Genomic DNA, 21,726 nt, shown 5'->3' with positions numbered 1-21,726 from the left:
GATTGAAGAAAGATGCTGTCTCAAATAGTCCTCCTTCTTCAGGTAATGACTGTCAAGGTAATAACCTCAATACACTTGAATGGTACAAATAGCCTGAGGCCCTTGTAAAGAATTTGGCTCTTTGAAGCCTGTAGTAAAATTTCATGATATATTCATGATATCTATCCATGAACATTTAACAACTAATATCTAATCATATTCATTTGAAATAGCTGAAATATGTCAATAGACAGGCATAGACATACTTTCCTCCCAAAAAGCTCTTCATAGATTAAAAAAAGTTGAAATCATCAGTGTTTATTATAAACACTTCTCTCTTTATAGCACATTTCCCTAGTCTGGTAGACATACCCCTGTACAGTGCCTTCAAACAATTAACCTGCGCTATGAGGCATAATGTGGTTAGCTATCAGCTGCTGTTAACTCACATTTACAAGTTTTTTTTACAAGTCTCAGAATATGTACTAAGAAATCCACTATTACAATTTCAGCAATTTCATCTATAAGGTATACTTAGGTGAAGTGATAATTGGCATAAGCCTACTTGTAAATGTGTGTAGGACTGTTCAAAATGAAGTTAGAATACCTTCCCATTTAACGTCTGTTTTAGAAAATTTTGCAACAATGTGCATTATAAAACCGTTTTGGGATAATCTACAATAATATGCTTTGTGATTTTTATTCATAACTGCAAAACTTGACAGGAAACACTCTTTACTTCACATGTAGACACACAACATGAAGGGCTCCTGATGTAACTGAAGGTTTTCTTTAAAATAATGTAAGGAGAGTAATAATGTCAGCCTCATAATGACACCAATATCCGGATCACTTCAAAACAAGGTGGCAATGTCATGCTGCCTGCGGTTTTCATTATTGTCACATCACAACATGCTCTTTGTTTCAGGGGATATTAGGCAAGGGAAGCCATTATCCCATCTGGGTGATGCTTAGTGCTCAAGCTAATGTTATCATTAGTGATGGCATAGGCTCGCCTCTCTCTAAAAGTTTCTTCCCATGTTGCATGGAAATGATGTAATGATGTAAAGAAAAGTCTATGTAACGACCTACTCCTGAAGAAGATGCATGGCGAAATTCAAGGAAAGGAAGAGGAGCATGCTAAAAATTATCCTAGCATGTGAAATTTGGAAACATGATGTAACAAGCTGATAACATGACCTATATTTTCAAGGAAATGTACTATCATTCAAGTGCTAAACATTACAGGAAAGATGGACAATTTTTTGTTTTATTGTTTGTTTATATTCTATACTACAAACTTGATAAGAACCTGGCACAAAAACAATCATGGCACTTCTCCTGATGTTTGTGAGTTTCAGTCCTAGTATTGCAGGATATATACAGCAAACATACCCTGGCATTTGAGAACTTGGCTGTCGTCTCTCCCAAGAGGCCCAAACCACTCTAATTGATATGCAGGAGTGGGAATATGATCATCACCACCCGATGGAGAGCGGGGCTTTTGAGAACGTTCTAGTTCGAGGACAATATCTCTTAACCCTCTCAAAATCTCGGACTCTGAAATACTCATGCAACACAGCTGCCAGTGATATTCAAAGAGTTAAGGAGAATCCACCTGAACCTTTCTACCTGGAGGGCATAATGAGCAAGAATGGTCACAGGATGCTTTCAGAGGGAGTGACCATATACTGAAAGATAAAGCAAATTCCTATTTACAACAATGCCCAGTCATGATAAATCTCAACATGATAAATCTCAACATGATAACATCAAAAATTGTATTCATTTTGTCAAATTTGTCATCTAAAATTCAAAGTGATGTCTAACTCTTGTTTACCCATTCCTTCAAAAATCAAACACAAAAACAAAAACAGCATTTCCTGAAATTTGTTAGATACAACCTTTTCACTTCAAAAGAAGAATGCATCTTGATATGTCTAGGTTCTACGCAAAAAAAAAAAATACTTTGGTTATACTTCTGATGGAGATGGAATATATTAAACTTCAGAACTCATGTAAACTAAAAGCCAATTTGACTCGCTATGGAAACATGCAATTTACATTATGCTCATCCCTCAGCAGATTTATGCAGGGAAGACCTTACTGTAGTTTGTTAGAGTGGAAAGAAACAAACAAGATGTTATGCTCATGGGAATGATCTATATCAAGGAAGTGCATTTCTTGTACACAGATAAGATGTACAAAAAATAATGATGTTTTGCTCATATACTCCCTTTGATACCAACACAGAATAAGAGAATTAATAATAGACACCCTACATCACCAGATGGATAGGAAAGAAGGGAAGATGAACAAGAGATGAAATTATGGAGAAGAATGTCTGACGTAACTCGGTCGTAAGACAGGTTGGGACATGACATCTTTATACGGCAGTCAGAGTGGTCATTATCAGCCACCAAAAATAAACTATCCACTGTAGATGTACTCCCCTTTGTTTACATATCCCTGTCTTATTTATGTGGGCAGTGGCGTTGAGTTCACAGCTGAAAGTACTTTCAGTGTTGATGAAGATATCCGTTTGAGCACTGCGCATCAACAATCGTAACTGGTTTGTTGCAGTTCATAATCGCAATAGTGAAATGGGCAAGGGGATTTCAAATCTTGTTGTGTGCTACCCATCAAATCTGAATCCCTTTGTTCCATGCCATTTCTCATATTTCTCAAAGCAAATGATAATGCCATCAAAAGATCAACGAGTATAATCTTGTATCAAAAATGGAATTTTTTTTTTTCATCATGATTGCTAGTTTACAGCAGAAGTAACTGAGAAAGGAAATACCTGGTATTCATTCTTTAAGAGAAGCATTGGAATGTATAATGATGCATAAGTTCTTCCTTTCTAATGAAATTGAAGTAGAAACTGCCTTCTGTGTCACCTTTGTTCTTGTCTTTTTTTTTTCTAAATAAAAGACGGTGCATTGCTGATGCTTTCTCCTGTGTCCTGTATCACGGAACAGTTGTATATTAAAACCATTTGTCAAGCGCAAATGCCATCACTTCCACGAGAATTCATATGCGTTGAATGTTCTGTAGTGGGGCAGGGAGTTGCTAGGCAACGCTGACTGCTTGCTCTACTCTCACATTCCTTCTCGTCTCGACAAAGTCATGTGCCAACGCAAGATAATCATCGTGGGCAGTGTCTCGCAGACACAAGAAAAATCGGAGAAGAACTTCATTAGCATAAACCAGCCACCCTCTCAAATATTACATGAACCAGAACTGCATGGTAAAGAATAAGATATGCTTTGCCGCTACTTTGTGGCTTCAAGCTTCTGTAGGACTACACATAATTTCAATTACCTAAGTGCATGCAGGGGGTTTGAATGAGTCAAGGCTTATGCATTGTTTAACAATGATGCATCACTTTGGAGGGTCATAGTTTACCATGTATGTGTCAGAGTTTTGGTGACTATGAAACATCATCATTTTCAAAAGCCTGCACTTGCATGAGAGGAAAATTAGCTGAGACCTACTGTAGATGATGCACAAATACTAGCAACTCCTTGGATATAACAGTCTTTGGTGCAATCTATGTATTTATTTGCAAACATGATTTCACTATTTGCTGTGAATAAAGTCTACCTTTACATGTGAAAATGGTGCCAGATCGTATACATCCTGATGCAGACAGTATTTTTCTTCACAGGGCCAGCTGAAGAAAGTTGTGGCTCTAAACTCAACAATAGTACATTTTCTCTTGCTTGTCTTACTCAGTAAGCATGGTAAAGAAATGCCAGATTCTCTATTCTCTATTAGGCAGCAGACAATATTCTGCCAGTTGCTTCGTTTGCCATGAACATGTGCATTCCATATGGACATGATAAGCTCATGCTCAGTCAAAAAACAGCCAGTCATAGAATGGCAAATTATGCGATCTGTCCCTTGGATAGTATTGATTGGTGCCTTGTCGACTTCTGTACCTCCATCATGGCTAAGAGGAGAGTCAAATTTTGGCGGAAAATGATGCCACTTCATCAAGCACGCAACTACTTCGTTAGCAGGTGGAATTCATATATGGCCGCTGAGATCGATACCCTTAATCATTGTGTGGACACACATCGGCTCTGAGTATTGATTGATGGTAACGTCTGTATTCGCTGATTTGTGGTTCATTTAATCTTCAACCAAGACTCATTGCAGAAATGATGGAGCCATTAGGAGAAGGAATTCAGATGATCAAAGAAAAAGTAAAGAAAAAAATATGAATTTTTAAAGTGAAAACATGAGTATCTTTACAGTGAAAAATACAAAGAAAAATGGCATGATTATATCCAAAAGCAAAATATCACTTAAGTTATATTTTCTTGCAGCTACACTTGTACTTTCACTCTGGCCTCAATTTTCTGCACTGTTATCATAATATTGTAAAGTGGTATTCTAGATAGTGAATCAATAACATATCGTCTTGCTTATATGATGAATGAATATAGATGTTATAAATTATTCATAATGAAAAAGAAGGTAAATGAGTAGTCAAAAAATTGAGACAAGTTAATTGGATAATCACCTGTATTGACCTTCACACACCAAGCTGACGTTATTGTATTCACTTAGTTTTGCAATTACATGGCTGCAATATGTCATGTGTGAAGCAGTTCAAACAGATAGATATGAATAACATGACCATTGGAAGCATGTAATATTTATGATGCCATTAGAACCATGTAATATTTATGATAGATGAAATGATAAATGTATGTAAATGTGTTCAAGACTAGGATAAAACAAAGCCTTAGGAGATACTAAGAACAACAATATATGCTTGCACATTTGTCAAGTCAGTCCTGAACATGACACTGTCTCTACAGCTAGACAATGTAATATGCACATTCTCCTTCCCCTTCTTCTCCTTCTCCTCCTCCTCCTCCTCCTCCTCCTCCTTCTTCTTCTTCTTCTTCTTCTTCTTCCTCCAATAGGTCTGTTAATTGGTCACTTCCTGGGCTTAAGATCTCCCAAACAATCATTGCTCAGATTAATTCCTTCATTGTGACCTTGTCCACTTCAGAGCAGACGTAAAAAGGTCTCAGAATGCAAAGATGGTGCTCATTAATCACTGTGGCAGACAATAAGTGCAGACCATAGTATCCTATGATTACAGTCTGGATCATTTATCATTATCACGTTTGCTTTGGCATCGTGCTTAAAGGAAGGGATGGTCTTTTCACTGAGATTTCAAAGAAACAGTGATGTAAGCAGAATCTGTGTAAGATATGAAAACACTTAAAAGTAATATGGAAGTTGCAGTTTCCTACTGGATGATGTATCATCATTGGTTTGAAGTCAGAAAATTTCAAGATGTATGTAATTTCTTTGATGTTTTCATACTGTTGCAGACAGCTCTGTTAACAAAGGGAAATACCAATAGGCCTTATACATTTGTCATTCAATCCTGTACCAATCTCAGATGGCAGAATTCTGATTCCACTGAGTAGATTCTATGAGTGAAAAACTTCAAATCAATATAGTATCCGTAGCACTGTTCTCCTCCATTTGATTATTTTCATACATGGTTCCAAGATAGATATCCTAACTTTTTGCCCGGGAAGTACATAGGGAGTATAACTTCAAGTAGTTTTCACCTTTAATCTCTTAATTGCATTTGTAGATTTCATGATTGTATATTGTGGATATAAATTCTAGGATAATGCATTAGCTGCTATTCCGATATGTTGCATGGTTGAACAGGATACTAGCAGGAGTGAAGGATGATGAGAAAGAATGGAGAAACTGTGTGAGTGCGTGCATAGATGGATGTGTGTACACATGTGTATGTGTGTTTGTATCTATGCACGGTAATCAAGCTAATGGTTGTTGGGAGATTTTGACAGTTTCTACAGTCCCAAAGGACCATTACAGAATGTGCTAAATGTCTAAGTGCATGTACTTATTAACTATCGAGGGAACTGCAGTGTGTGCAAAAATATCCTGGGGTACCCATGCAAAAAAATCCTGGGGTACGCAAGATGCTTCAGCATATGTATCTAACTACAGCCAGTTTCAAACTCTTCCAGAGGGCAACATGGAAGGCATATATTTAAGCACACAGTGTGACCGTGCATGCATCACAAAACAAACAAAAAGTCGCACCCCTTGATTTTACGTGAGGACTCAAGAAAGGTGAAATGGGTCAACCAAGTCAATTTTGAGTTTTCCCTATTTTCTGGAAGAGCTATTCTTCTTCTACATTATTTTTGAGTTTGGGATCATAAAGAGAATGGCAAAGTGTAGTTTTAGCAGTTTTTCTACAACCCTTTTTTGGTAGAGTAGTGTGATCAGGTTTTTCTTAGAGGTCCCTTTTCATTTTTTGACAATCCTTTGCACACTCTTCAATTTCAACTCTAATAACTTTTGAAAGGGTGGTGCTACTGCTTTGAAAGTTGACATTTATCATGGACAGAATGTGTTTATAGAGCATGCTTAATTTCAGCTTAATTTGATAATCCCTAGATTGTTGCAGCTGCAGTGGTTTACATCATGTTTTTGTCCCATTCATGGGTCAGGTAGCATGGCTTAGTAAAGGCTATGTGCTTGAATAGACTCAGAGCCTCTTTTCTCAGTTCAAACTTTTCTGTAGTGTGGGCTTTCTTTCCTATTTTTGTATAGGTTAGGAAAATCCATTTGAATTGAGTTATACATCATTTTAAAGCATAGAGTCTACTCTTACAGAATCTGCCCTTAACTAAAAATCCATGTCTGGTGACTTTTTGTTGGACTTGTGGAGCAGGGTCACATATTTGTACAATATGCTATGAGAAATCAAAAAGTTTCAGCTTTTAAGAAAAAAACTTTAACCTGCAACAAGAAATCTAGTAACTACGTAGTTATCATCATTCACATTAAACAGTAATATGTCCTCAATAACTTTAATATTGACGTTCTCGGGTTGTTTTTCTGTATTAGATGGTGTATTTTTTTCTATAACATTATAGCATGTTTCTAAAAATGCAATGGAACCTATTCACTGTAAGTTAATGTATCTAGCATCCTGGTCAAATACTGATGATGAACAGCTGCACTTAATGCAAGATAAAACTGTTGTTGTTTTTTTAATTGGTTGATTTAGTGGATGCTTCAATGCTTCTATCTATCAGTTATTGTCAAACAGAGATATACTCTACCTGGCTTCTCATTATCACTGCTGTTTACAATTTTTTACATCTAATAGCTTCCTAGATAAGTACCACCATATCATATCGTTACATAGACATGGTGGTATGGGAAGCTCTCATAACACCAAGAATATGAGATGCCTTATACAGTCATACTGGACATGATCATACACATTCTAAAAGGCTGTATGCAGTTAGGGGAAATGTTACCAAATCGTGATGCTTACACCTCTTCGAGAACCTTCCTCTTCTAATTTGGGCAAGTTGCATGAGTCCATGATCTTTAGCTGGCAGGGCCATGGTGAGAGAGAAAAACAAATACAGTGACGTGAAGACAGACTTCACATTGGTAGTGAGACTCCCTTACCCATGCACCTGTTTGGTTTCAATTAGAAGCAGATACCACAGTCCGAATGGATGCGGTTGGTATCCCTACCTGAGGAAATTTCCTCCTAATATACATTCCCTAAGCTCATCTTCATGCAGAGTGAATTCTCTTTCTCCTCAGACAATATCGTTTTATTCTAAAAATATCACTAAATGTTCATAATTAGTGTTCAGGTTCATGTGAAGGAGGGTCACTGTTGAGAATACCATTGAGATATCTTAGACACAGTGCCTTCTTGCAATAGAATTGTCAAAACTCTATCCTGACATGCTCAGGAGACAATAGCAAGTCTCAATCCAAACATATATTTTCTAAAACATATGCTATGAGTGAGATAATAATTCTGTCACACAATATGTGAGTTTTTGTGATTGTACATCTTATGATTTAAGGCATGAAAGAGACACAGAATTTGACACTCTTGACAGAAAGTCAGAAGGTTCAATGCTTCGGGTGAATTACTCTTTTGTAAAGCTGAAGCAACAAAATAAAAGAAACTGAGAGGCAGGAAAAAAGAGAGGTATGACAAAAGAAAGAAAATAAAAATGGTATGCAGATGTTACACCTAACATGACTGTAGAAACACGCCATGCATTATTTAGCAGCAAAGGTTTAAAAGATGAAACAGCCTAAGACTATGAGTGTCTGTTTGGAAGTGTGATACTAAGAGAGGCATTCATCTTGAATCTCTGCATTGTATTCCTACTGTGAGCCTGTGGGCAGTCTCCTGTTCTGCTTCTACCAGTGTCTTGCGACTGCATGATTGATGGGCCTGAACACTGACAGATATCTCATGCGGGGTTAATGATTCATGATCATCCACACCAATTGTTTTCGAATCTCCCTCACTCCTCTCTCTCCCTCTCCCTCAAACTCTCGATCTCTCCTTCCCCTCTCTCTCTTGCCCTAGCTGGCAAGAGACAAAATCATAACTTCCCCTTCCTTGGCTGATCAGTGTGCTCACTCAAGCCTTAAATTTGGAAGCCTGGATACCTCACACTGACATTCATCCCCAGAAAAAAATGTGCATGCAGAGTAACAGGACACCTTCAAAACTGAAATGGTCCATATGAATGATTTTTCATGTCACATTTTCATGGTGCAAAAACCTGAATTTGTAACTAGGAATAGCGGAAGGGTTGTATCCAAATATTTATATTTTATATTTATATTTATTCAAGCTTTCATGCGTGTTCACAAAATAGGAATGCATACAAATGTATGCAAGTACATCTCATATAGCCAAGACAGAATATATATAATAAGTATACATTGATAAGAAGCAGTTACAGGATAGTATACAACTCCACTAAGAGAGCTACATTATTCAAGGTTACGAACACGCAAAGGAATTGCAACATAAGCTTAAAGCTTGAGAATCGTTGCAACCCCCTGTGCACACAATCTTTATATGCTTGCAAATAGTTTAAATGATACTTGATAGGAGTTGGGGGGGGGGGGTATTTACAAAGAGAGCATGGGAACATGAGGGGGAAAGAAGAAATGCATGTGTGGTGCCTATTTGTCCTGTCGGACATTGACAAGAGAGAGCAAGAAAAAGTTTAAAGTGTCAAGTCATTATAAGCAAATTATACTGATTGAATTGATTAAATTTCTCATAAATCCCATTCAAATGTTGATTTCAGGGGAAATATATGATCACAGCAAGTTTAATAGTTAATAGTATCCAGGAGTTCAGCGTGAAGCTGATAATAGAATATGTTTGATCGACCTTTTGAAAGTAACTATTTTTTGTAAATTACGAACATGCTGAGGTAGCGCATTCCAGACATCAGGACCGCTATGTCTGACTGATTTATAGGCTAGTGCAGTACCGGGGTTCACTAAATGTATATCTGATGCTTGTCTCGTGGGATACGAGTGAACTGCACTGTTAAGTTGAAACATTGTCGAAAAAGAGACAGGTAATAGGTCTTGCTTAGAACGAAACATGAAGAGGGCAGTCTGTAGGAAATGTATATCATCTACTTTTAAACATTTTAATTTCAAGAACAATGGGTCTGTATGTTCTAGGAAACCAGACCCTGTACATATGCGAACAGCTTTCTTTTGCAACAAAAGGATATTATCTGTCAAACTCTTTGACGTTGCCCACAGAATATTACAATACGAAATATAAGGTAAGATAAGTGTGTTATATAACATCAAAAGCACTTTGTCAGAAACAAAACTTTTTACTTTATATAATATACCAATATTGCGGGATATCGGTGTAGCGATATGATTCACATGGTCACTCCAATTAAGTTTATCATTAATATATACGCCAAGGAACTTTGTACATGTTTTCCTTTCAATGCGGGTACCATCTAGATTGACATTAATTTGTTGAGCACCTGAGCATTTCCTCCCTTTAAAGTGAATGAAATTAGTCTTCTGCACATTCAGAGATAGTATGTTACTTCTGAACCATGATGTTAGCTTTGGTAATTCTGAATTAATAGTGAGTTCTAGGGTTCGAACATCACGATGAGATAAGAAAACACTGGTATCATCTGCAAATAAGGTGTAGGTCAAGATTGTTGAAACATCACAAATGTCATTTATGTAGATGAGAAATAAAAGTGGGCCTAGAATGGATCCCTGTGGAACACCACATTTCAGATACAGAATGTCAGAATTAACAGAGTTGCAGTGAGTAAACTGTCTTCTCATTGACAAGTAGCTAGAAAACCACTGATAAGCCACACCCCTTACACCATAGTGACAGAGCTTAGACAGGAGGATCGAATGGTCAAGTGTGTCAAATGCCTTACTAAGATCCATAAACACACCAATAACATGCTCACGTGCAGCTAGAGCACGAGAGACACAATCATAAAATTTCAAAAGGGCATGGTCAGTTGAATGAGACCTCCGAAATCCATATTGTTCAGGATTTAGAGAGTTATGTTTCTCCAAGAAATCATAGAGCCTGTTATATACAATTCTCTCTAAGATTTTAGAAAAGGCAGGTAAAATTGAAATTGGTCTGTAATTCGAGATTAACATTCTGTCATCTTTTTTGTGGATAGGGATTACTTTGGCTAGCTTAAATGAGGAAGGAAATACTCCAGTCACCAGAGAGAGATTACAAATATGAACAAGTGGGGTGATGATTGAGCCAATGATTTGTTTCAATAAATATGTACTTATTTCATCATGTCCACAAGAGTGACTAGATTTGAATGCAGTAACTATTTCAAGAATTTCAATGCAGTCAGTAGGCTGCAAGAAGACTGAAAATTCTGAAGGGCCTTTCAGATATTCCCTAAAATTCAAGCAATTCCTATCAATCTTTTTAGCCTGGTTAGGTCCAACATTTGCAAAATAGGTATTGAAAGAGTTTGCAACGTCATCAGGAGAAGTAATTTCTTGTCCATTTTCTAAGATTTTCTCTGGGGCAGAAGTATTGCCTTGATTGCCTAAAGCGCCCTTTATGACCCTCCAAGTGGAGGCAATGTTGCCTGTAGTTTTTTCAAATTGTGTAGAGTAAAACAGTTTACGAGAGGATCGAATAATTGATGTTAATCTATTCCGGTATTTTTTGTATTTTTCAATGTTTTCCAGAGATGGTTTCTTTATACTTCTTTTATAGAGAGCATTTCTTCTTTTTATTGATCGGAGTATACCACTAGTAATCCAAGGATGCAATCCCTGTTCCTTAGGTTTTGGCTTTTCATACGGAATGTGCTTATCAAAATGCCCGTAGAATTTCTCCCAAAAAATATCAAAAGCCGTCTCAGTATTTTCACAAGCAAGAACATCATCCCAATCTTCAGAAAGCAAGCTGGCTTTCAGACCAGACACCTTTTCGTCAGTGATCTTTCTCTTCTTATCGTTTCTCACTGGCCCATTCGCATGAGACTGGTAACCATATAGTATGCAAAATACAGGTAAATGATCAGAAATTTCAGAGTAAAATAAACCGGACTGTGAAAAGGTTCTTGGAGCTTTTATAAAGATATTGTCTAATAATGATGATGAGAGACCATTGATTCTGGTTGGTTTGTCTATCATTACAGAAAGCGCATTGGAATCAAGAATACTCCGAAAGCGGATCGAGTTAGGGCTGTTTGAAAGCAGATCAATATTGAAATCGCCCATTAAACAAACAGACTTATCACTTGAATTAAGAGTTGACATGAATGACTCTAGATCAAATGTCTTGATGAAGGAGAAATATTAGATAATACTGTAGCTTTGAGAGATTATTAAGATCTTTTTTTTTTTTTTTTCTGCTGACAATGTTGTTTACAATGTTGTTTTCCATTACCGTACTCTACGCAAATAGGGCAAGACTCAGAGAGCATGAGTTATGATGTTTAAAATGAAAATGATGTGGACTGGCATGTGAATTTCTTTCCAACAGGATCATGAAAAACAAATTTTCTCCACTTCAGCTTTTACATACCCCAGAAAACAACAAGAATCATGTGACATTCTCAAATGCAGACCTGAAGACATCTTGTCTATCTTTAACCTACTGACTTTGTATTTGCATTTTTGCTGCCCAAGTTGTGTGATATGACAAATGTCAATTTTGATTGAGGTGTGAGTGTACATGCAAAACTGACTCTCATATCCAAAATGACATTTGCCATCTGACCACACCCAAACCACAACGTCAGACATTAATGTGCCGAGGAAGATCTAGGGTCCACGAAATCTAACGCTAGGAACTGAGGGATAAGATCCTTTCAGACATGCACTGTAGAATATTATGAGTCCCTCAGACATACAAATCAGCTATTCAACCTGCACACAGCAGTAAAAAGTGCTTTTCTTTCTTTTTTTAAAGGAAGGAAAGAAACTAAAGAAAAGAAATGACAAGGAATGTCTCCGAGTTGCTCTTCTGAACTTTGAATAGATCTGTGTACATCATCCATCCTTAAAGACATTACTGTATTTACAATTTGCAGATGAAACAAAAACCAGCTTTAGTGCTTCAAAATAGGTCTAAAATGTGAGTTAGGGGTGGAAACAACCAATATAAAAATTTGAATCATTATAATTAATGATATTAAGTATTGTTTAGATATAGGCTTACAAAATGTGAACAATAAGCCTAGTTATAATAAAAGTGTTTCTAGACTATTAAAACCATCTACAGTTATGGTTTATTGAGAAAATAAATGATGTTTTGTGATACAACTGACCTACATATAATGCATCAAATGTGATATCTCAAAACATTTTTAAATCACTGCACCCAATGGTAAAACAGTACCTTTTTTTTAAAGGTTCAAGACATGTGATTGAATTCTGAGTGACTTGGTTCTCTGAGATGCACAACATGATTCTATCCATTTTTATAAAAAAAAAAAAAAGCCTCTCCATGTGCCGTGATCTATACAGTCCTATCATATGCCATCTACAGAAAATGAAAGTGTTAAAAGGGGAGAGGGAGGGAATAAGTGAGAAGAAAATAACAGGCAGAGAGAAAGAAAACATGAATAACAGAATTAGAGTTTGCGCTCAAGTGAACAAATATGATTACTTGCTGCCTCAAAGTCAAAAATTAGATTTCTGCTACATGAAAGATCTAGGTTTACTCCAGTCAATTCATGTGAGCTGTCTAAAATCTAAGGGTTCTGAAAATATTGATTACATGCTGGAAAATTTTCTCTTTTTTTTTGGTCAACATTATGTTTTCTTTTCTGACAAGGCTATATCTTTGATTTCTCTGAGATAATTTAATCTTTTGACCTGGGAATTAGAGAGAATCCATGCCTTTGTTTCAAGTGGAGTTGGAATACATGTTTTGAAATAAAATGTATTTTCTAGTTTGACCTCACTTTTGAAAAGGAAAGAAAATATTTATTGCTTCAGGATGACATTTTGTAAGCACATATCAAATTTGAGCCCCTCCCAACCACCCGCCCCCCCCCCCAAAAAAGAGAATGATTGCAGATGCAGGTGTATGTGTGAGGGAGACAGGGAGAGAGAGAGACACACACAGTGAGTTGGGGGGGGGGGGGGATTGAGCTCCTAAACTCAGACAAACATCTGTGAACATCGCCAAATATAGTTTCGCTATCCAATACTTGCAGGGAAGGACTGCATTATGGAGATGTTTACCAGGCACAGCCAGATTTCAGATGTTTTTTAATTTACCACAAATTTATAAAATTCAGGCTCTGTTTGGCAAGGAGGATACAGTATATTATGCCATGAAACACATTACACATATCTTGTTTTGTGCAACCACCCAAAACTTCCTGGTGAATGATAATTGATAGCCAGAAATGAACCTGCCCACTGTTTTATGTTTATTCTTTATTGTCATTATTATCTCTAACAAGCAGGGGATATGCATCTAATTATACAGTCGTGCATAATTACATAAATTTACTATCAGTACTACAGGCATAGATTCAGTCATATCTATGTATTTTTCTTTCAAGAATTTTCTTAGACCAATGTCATTCTCCACCTTAACGCTGGACTATCCTCGGCCTGGAACTGTCTGTTGTCTTGGAGTCTCACTGTCATTAATTTTGTTGTCTAAACCTAGTTACATGACATAGGATTAGAAAATTACTAAACTTGTTTTTACTGAGACAGCATAATGCATAGCCTATCATTAAGAGATAACTACTATATTATGGATATTTTTTTCTCTTTTGATGACAGTTAAATTGCCTAATGCAGTTTTCCTTTGCTGACAGTTAATTTTGTTCTTCCATTTGGTGTACCTAGTTTTATTTATTTATTTATTTATTTTTTGTGGGGGGGGGGGGGAGGGGGGCTAGGGCTGTAAACTTGTACATTAATGTGGCTAAAAGGTCTCTTTCTTGGAGGTGATTTGCCAAAACATATTTGTTAGGTGCTTAGATACATGAAGTCAATTACATGGAAATCTTTTTTTTTTCCCTCAGGTTAAGAATATCATTTAGTGATGCTAATGTTAAGCAGATCTATGAAATGATTCAATGATCATTGCACAGGACAAAAAGGAAATATCACAAAGGGCAAAGATAGATCTCAGCTGGTTTCATTCAAAACTGTCTTCTGGGTATCCTCTATTGCATTTTGTGCATTTTCAGAAATATGCCAACTTTGTTGCGGCTGAATTCGGACAACACTAACAGCCCCAGCCAGCCCTGTTGCGTGTTGCATTTCTTGATGCTATAGTGGTAAGTGGGAAATATGGCTGCCATAAATAGCACGTCCGAAGGATCGAGCCAACAACAGCCTAATAGATGAACCAAACAGGATACTTCATTAGTCCCTGCTTCCATGGCTGTCCCAAAACCCAGCCCCTAATATGTCACTACCAGGTAGCATACTTGAAGAAGAAAATGAACAAGCAGTGCCTCACACTGCAAACTATGACAGTGGACAGAGAAACTTTCACACTGGATTGACTCATAGCCATCATGTTATTAAGTGAAAAGTAAGACTGGGTTACATATCTATAACAGGTAACTCTCCAAGATTTAATGTACACAAACTTTCCTCTGACTTTTGACTTTTTATTTGATAATAAAAAGTCCCTCTCTCATATTGCCTATTATCTGTCTGTATATAGAAGTTTGCATTAGACCAGAGTCATGAAAAACATGCAGGGAATACAAACACATCAGAGTTTAATTTATGGCATGCTTGGAAATACCAAAAGGCCAAAGTGCAGTTTCAAAAGTCAAGAACTGTGAAGAATGTTCTTAATGTAATCACACGAAAATCATTTTCAGCCATACCCTAAACAAGGAACATCAGCCCAGTACGGTTTTATGTTCTACAACATGCTATTGTGTTGCTTTGTCCTGCATTTACTAGGTGCAAATCAAGTTGTGAATCTATTACTGGTCATTTAGCATCTAATGTTATGTGTGATAACAAACAAACAGTTCGCTCCTGCATGATTTATACTCAATTTGTGTCTCAAAACTTCACACTTCAGATTCCTGAGTATACGTTTTCACCAGTAGGTTTGATCAGAAGTTAAGAGACGGGGCAGATCTTCTATAGCCCTTTAGTCCTTAAACCACAAGCAATTAAATAACCTTAAACATGCTATCAATTTATTTAAAGGCAGGCAATATAGCATGACAATTCCTGAAGTTCCTGTACTGAGTGGTGGTAAATATTGCAAGAACCCTTGAAGAGCTAAAGGGTTAATGATGATGAGATACCTATCCCAAGAGACAAGACCTCCTTGCTCACATGAAGTCACCTGTCATGATCTCAATAGGTCAATTTTTTCTGTCCCTAAGGCAAGTATATCCCTGCCCTAGCAGCAGTTACCATTACATGTGAGGCATTACAGGAAACTTCCAGATAAATATTGGGCTATCCTAGTAGCTTGCAAATATATCCTGCATGTATTATGTTTCCTGCAAACTTGCTTTTCTTTATGACTTTCAAAATCATGTGCATGGATACTACCAGGGTATCTTTCATGCAGAGCCAGAGCTAGTTGTGAATTAATCCGAACACACTGGGCTATAGAAATGAAACAAAAAAGAAAAAGAAAGCCATATAACAGCGGAATGGTGTTTGATTATGAAGCCTGGACAAGATGTATCATCTAATCATGATATACCCAATTAAGTGGAGTGCAAATTGGAGATAGGCAAGCAAACAGGAAGATATTATTATAGAAACAATTAGTGGGGCTAGAAATCAAATGTCGGAGGACATGTTGTCAACGGCAACATTATTCAGTAGTGTCGGCATCTCTTACTTTCTCTGGATGAAAAGGGCAGCAAGTTTACATCATGATGTAAATAAATATAATGATGATAACCTTGGGTTGTTATGATTCTGTCCTATGTTATTCAAAACAGATTCTAGATGCATCAGCAAACTTTTCCAAAACTACATTTTCCTGGGCCTTTTTGCTTACACATTATGCAAGGCCTAGAAAAGTAAATACAAAACATAAAACATAAAATGCTACTTTTGATTAAAACAAGGACAAAACACATATGGCTGCCAATACTTTCCCAAGGCAGGAACGTTCTTGTGTGATGTGGCAATGAAGGTGTGAGGCAAGCTAAGAAGAGTGTTTTTGTAATTTCACCCTGTGATGGTGTGCTGAGGGGGTGTACATTGCATCACAACCCGTGACCCATCCACACATCCTGAGCCGAGCATGTCCCATATTCATCCTCGTCCTATATCACAAGACATAGCCTGACAGGCAGGCACGCTGCAGCCGGCCTCACCTCTCAAGCTGAACATTCATGTTCTCGCCTGCTCCTCATGAGGAGCGCCCGAGACGTGTGATGCAGCAAGTACATGCAGAGAGATGACGCTGTTTGCCAAGGAGGTGTCACATATCCCTTCTCTTCATTTACTTAGGAAGGTTGTGATGTATGAGCTTTCCCTGCACTCCAGAAATGTTACAGCCTAATTCATTCTGTTTGCTCCAGACTACCTTGCATGTCTTCTCTGCCGCTCTCAACATACAGTGCCACTTAATTCAATCAAGCACAAAGCTTTGCATCCAGCCACTACAATTTTCCTTTTCCACATCTTATCAAAGTAAAAAACAGAAAGATAAAAAAGTACCATCCTTTTATACTTGCTATCTGTTGCCATAGAAACATGTTCTTTTATACAGTATATTACCCAAGTTGGTCCGACATGTGATCCATCTTGTGTTAACCTATTGATTGCTGTATGAGGGAGTAGAATCAATCATGAAACTCAAGTGTGCTTTTTGTTTGCACAGCCACTGAACGTTTTCATAGTCTGTCTGTGGTTCTTTCATGTAGGAATCTGTGGACGTACGTAGCAGTGGGTGGAGTCATTTTACAGCCATTCTGTGAGAAAAGGAAAAAACTTGACCCCACTTCCTATCAAACTGCAACCTAGGAAACTGATTCCAAAGGATGCCAGATGGCGTAGCATGAAATATGTCTACACAGATTTTCCTCTGATGAGTCATCCTTGTGCCTCTCATTCAAAGATGTGTCCTTCTGCCACTGAAATTGTATTTCTTGTATTTAAATACTAATAACAACAAATCAGCTAAAGTTGGGATAGAATCACCTTATTAATTTGTAAAACAAGAACAACAACAACAACAACAACTATTCATGGAAAATCATTGAGGGTTGATTTTCTGTGTTTTGTCTTGTTTTGTTTGTTTGTTTGTTTGTTTTGTTGTTAATATCTGGCAGCTAGGAACCCATCCAAAAGTGACTGCTTTTTTAGTTTAGAGGCCCCATAGACTGAACTTCAACCTTGACACAATGGAACCTGGGTTTGATTCAAATGTACTGTTTCTTTTATCTGTTCCTGGACTACTCCTGGGTACAGTCCCTTAGATGTGAGTCAATGCTGTAAACAGTGCAATGTGAATTAACATTCACACTTCCATTTCTCTTGTCTAACAATATCTGTTGCAAGTAATCAACTCAGTGCAAACGAGAGCTAGATGCCCACAAATGATAGATGTATTGTGGTGGTCAAGCAGGAAACCAATCATGTCTATAAATGTGAAATGCAATGCAGTTATTTCTGAGACTGTAAAGAGAGATTATATTACCCAATCAGACCAGCTCCTCTGAATGTTCCCCTTGAAGAGAATGATACAAACAATTACTACTCACTTATTTTTCATGTCTGTGCATGAGCAATTCAGCTAATTGCAGCTAATCTTCTCTTCCCATGAGGAAAGTGTTGTTTTTATTTTCTTTTAGTTTCCTTCTTGCACATGTGGATTTCTTAAAGGGACTGTACAGTACTGGTTGAGGTAGGGATTCATGTTTTGAACATTCCTAAGTGAGATAATTAAAAGCCTCTTATGAAATGTAAAAGAGCATGTAATTTTAAGAAGGATTCAACGTTTATTTGATGTGAGATATCCAAAAAAGTGCTAATAATAAAAGGCGACATGCCCCAACTTCATTAATATCTCTTTGTTTCACCTTGTTTTTGGATATCTCAGCCATTTCAAAACCGATTTTCATCGAATAAACTTTTGATACCCCTTAGAACTGCATGCTCTTTGACATCTCATAGAGTGGTTTCTGAATATCTCACAAAATGTTAAAAGCTAAATCTTCACCTCGACCAGAACTGTACACACCCTTTAAGACAGCACAGAATCTGAAATGTAGTCTGTTGCTTTTGAATGATGAAATGACAATTGACTGAAGTTGCATAAAGAAGTAGCACCCAGTAAGGTTAAGGCTGGTGCTTAAGTTACACACAGGCTTCAGGTTGTCCCAGATGATCCAAAGATAAAATCATATTGTGTAACTAATTCCTTCTTTTATTCCTATTTTTTTGCTTTTTACAACATGATGGAAACATACCTACCATGGTAATGTTTCATATCTTTCAGGACTGGGCACAATGACATATATGTATACGTATACATAATGCATGCTTTGCAATTTTAATAGAAATTATTTAATTTCTCCGCGGAAACATTATTCATGAGAATCAATACTCTTGGATCACTGATTCTTGCGTGTTTGAATGATATAAAAAAAAATAACATAGTTCAATACATGGTGAGGGACCGGAATATTAAATGCCACTGTGTTGTGAGTAAGCACATACTTACACTATCTACATATTCCCTGCCGGAGTTGACAATGAAGCTTTGCATTTAGCTAAATTCTCCCTGTAGGCAGTTGAGTCATAACTTCTTTTTGATTCATGCAAAAACACAAATCCTTCTCTCCTTCTCTCTCTCTCTCCCTCTCTCTTTCTCTCTCTCTTTCTTTTCCTGACCTTGAAAGAAACTACCCGGCACTTAATATTGAACAATTTCTTTGTGACAGTAATCCAAAAAGCGCCCTCGTCTGTTGTTTTGTTTTTTTCGATGCAAAGAGGTCAGACAGGGGCATCCTACCTTGCAGGCACCCCTTGAAATGTAATCTAAATGCCATTGACACAGGGGTCCATATCTGTCACCCTGAAAGAATTCCCTAAAAGGAAGGAGGTTACCCCCTCACCTCTCATTCTATCATTCCCTCCCTCTCCCTCTCCTGTTCCCCCTCGCCTCTTCTCTCTGCTTGTGACAGGAAAACACAACACTAGGAACTTGTTGAATCTTGTGGGAAAACCTAGGTATCCACTTAGCAAAGTCTACCTGCCACCTTTCATTGTGTTCTCTATTTTCATTTTTCTGCCCTGTTTGATCTCTTCCTTTCCTGTCTGAAATATTTCTCTTTGAATGAAAATAAAAAGGGGGGAGGGAGAGACTGAAAAAGAAAAACACCGACATATTGGAGGGACACTATTTACTGGGGTATTTTACCAAGAAATGATATCAGAACAGTGCAGGTCATGCAACGTTCACTGACCATGGAATCCCCTGGTGAGTTTTTATGACAAATCCATCACAACACGCTGAATAACTTCCATTGTCAAACCAATCATTCAAGGTGCAAGGTAGGATGTAATAAGGGACACGGTATTACCAACTTACACAGAATTAAGGTATGCCCCCTACCATTTCTCTGCCAACTTGTTTCCACCTAGCTCTGCATGAGCTCTAGGGGGGTAATTTGTTGTTGTTGTTGTTGTTGTTGGAAAGTACATTTGAAAAATAATTTGGAGTCCTTTACTTCCTTGCTGTCTATATTCCTTCAATGAATGATTATGCTATCCAATGTTTATGAGATATATGTTTTGTATGAAGTCAAGGGACATAGTATTATATTTTGTAGACAGATGGTAAAAACGATGTATGGTGTGTATTTATGCAGTCATGGATTCAGTGGTCAACAAAACAAAGACTTACAATGTAAAGCCCTCTCAACTGAAAATCCACTTTAATTATGCTCAATTTAGGGAGATGCTAAATCTACTCCTCATGGGATATTTTGAAAAAGGAGTGAAGGCAAAGGTAAGGAAGGGTGATAATCTATGAAGTGATTACTTACCGTATTGTCCACCGTCCTGTTTTCCATTCTCCATCACAGCAGGCGAAGTCTGATCCATGCTCCCGTGACCGATGTAGCCATCATCTGCCTGTTCTCCAGTGACATCATCAGCTTCCGTCTCGGCCATCTCAACGTCCTCGTCGATGTGTCCGTTGGCGGCGACGCCCATGGCATCGTTACCATCCCCTTTCCCGGCAACACCATCCACCTGCAGCTGCTCCAACTGTTTCTCTTCCTTACCGGTCTCCATCTTGCCTCCAGTTCCCTCTGTGTAGTCTTTCTCGTTCCTGTTCACCTCGTACTGTGCCGAGAAGGGATCGTTCTGCAGCACACCAGTCTCCGCTGGATTGTCCATCGTCTCCTCCGCGTGCCTGTTGGAATAAAACGTGATGGATGTGACACATGGTTGGGGTGTCTGGCAGGAGCTTGCCAATCTAAGGAAGAAGTGAACCTGCTAAAGCCATCAGCCTACCGGAGTGTGACGTTCAATATGAGCCTAAAAGAGGCACAGGAATATAACTGTCATGTTCAGTCTCAGCTAGAATAACTATGCTGCTTTTTTGTAAACTAGAGTCACTGCCCTACATTTACTTTAATTATAATGTTTGCTCATTTTATGGCAATTTAATGTATTATGGTAGTAATCATGCTTACTGAACTATCCACTGTATCTCACATCTCCACCTAGGCATTCACATCTGCATTTGATGTGGCATAAATGCTTCACTGGTGTTTTTATACACCAATTAGTCTTGTATTTAACAAAATGATGTAGCTTACACAGTAATCAACATCAAATTGGGAATGCAGAATTGGAAAGTATCATGCACAAAATACTTGTCATTAGGAACAAGCAGCTGTGCTGATAAACCACAGTATGCTGGAACAAGTACAAAATTAGTTGAGTTGCAGAGATGCATCCGCCAGTGCATTAGGAAATGCTGGTGTTAAAAGGATCTCCAGCTAAATTTGATTGTAGGAGTGGCCTTGTACAGCTACTTTAGCCATGGAGCTATTGATCATATACAGACAAAGTGGATGTTGCTTCATTAAATATGGTCAGGGAAAATAATGGCAGTAGACTCAGCGCCATTCAGTAATGTCTGCGTAAAGGTAATAAGTCCACACTCACAAGCAATGCAAGATAATACAAATGGAAAAGCGGAGAGAGAATTATGGTCAAAGTAAGCACTATTCTGGCTTTAAGCTAATATTGCTTCCAGACTGTTATAAGTTAATGTGAAAGGCAAAAGTACACTCTACTCTGAGTTAATTAAATGCAGAAGCCAAGTTGATAGGTGAAGTTGGTTGTTAACATTCAAAATGTGAGTTTATGGGGGTAAATAAATGTATATTAATGCTGCTTCAAAGG

At 37.6% G+C, this 21,726-nt stretch overlaps 1 protein-coding gene across 1 annotated transcript in view; it reads right to left on the bottom strand.

Moving 5' to 3' along the window:
- The window catches only part of LOC140238055 (uncharacterized), a 64,386-nt gene extending 43,677 nt beyond the window's left edge, over positions 1-20,709 (bottom strand). The window contains exon 1 of the mRNA XM_072317978.1: positions 20,355-20,709. Coding sequence (XP_072174079.1) covers positions 20,355-20,709 — 355 coding nt within the window. The remainder of the gene's footprint in view (positions 1-20,354) is intronic.
- Between the last annotated feature and the right edge of the window lie 1,017 nt (positions 20,710-21,726).

Source organism: Diadema setosum, chromosome 14 (genome assembly GCF_964275005.1).
Source record: "Diadema setosum chromosome 14, eeDiaSeto1, whole genome shotgun sequence".
NCBI lineage: Eukaryota > Metazoa > Echinodermata > Echinoidea > Diadematoida > Diadematidae > Diadema > Diadema setosum.
This window is presented reverse-complemented; position numbering and strand designations above follow the sequence as displayed.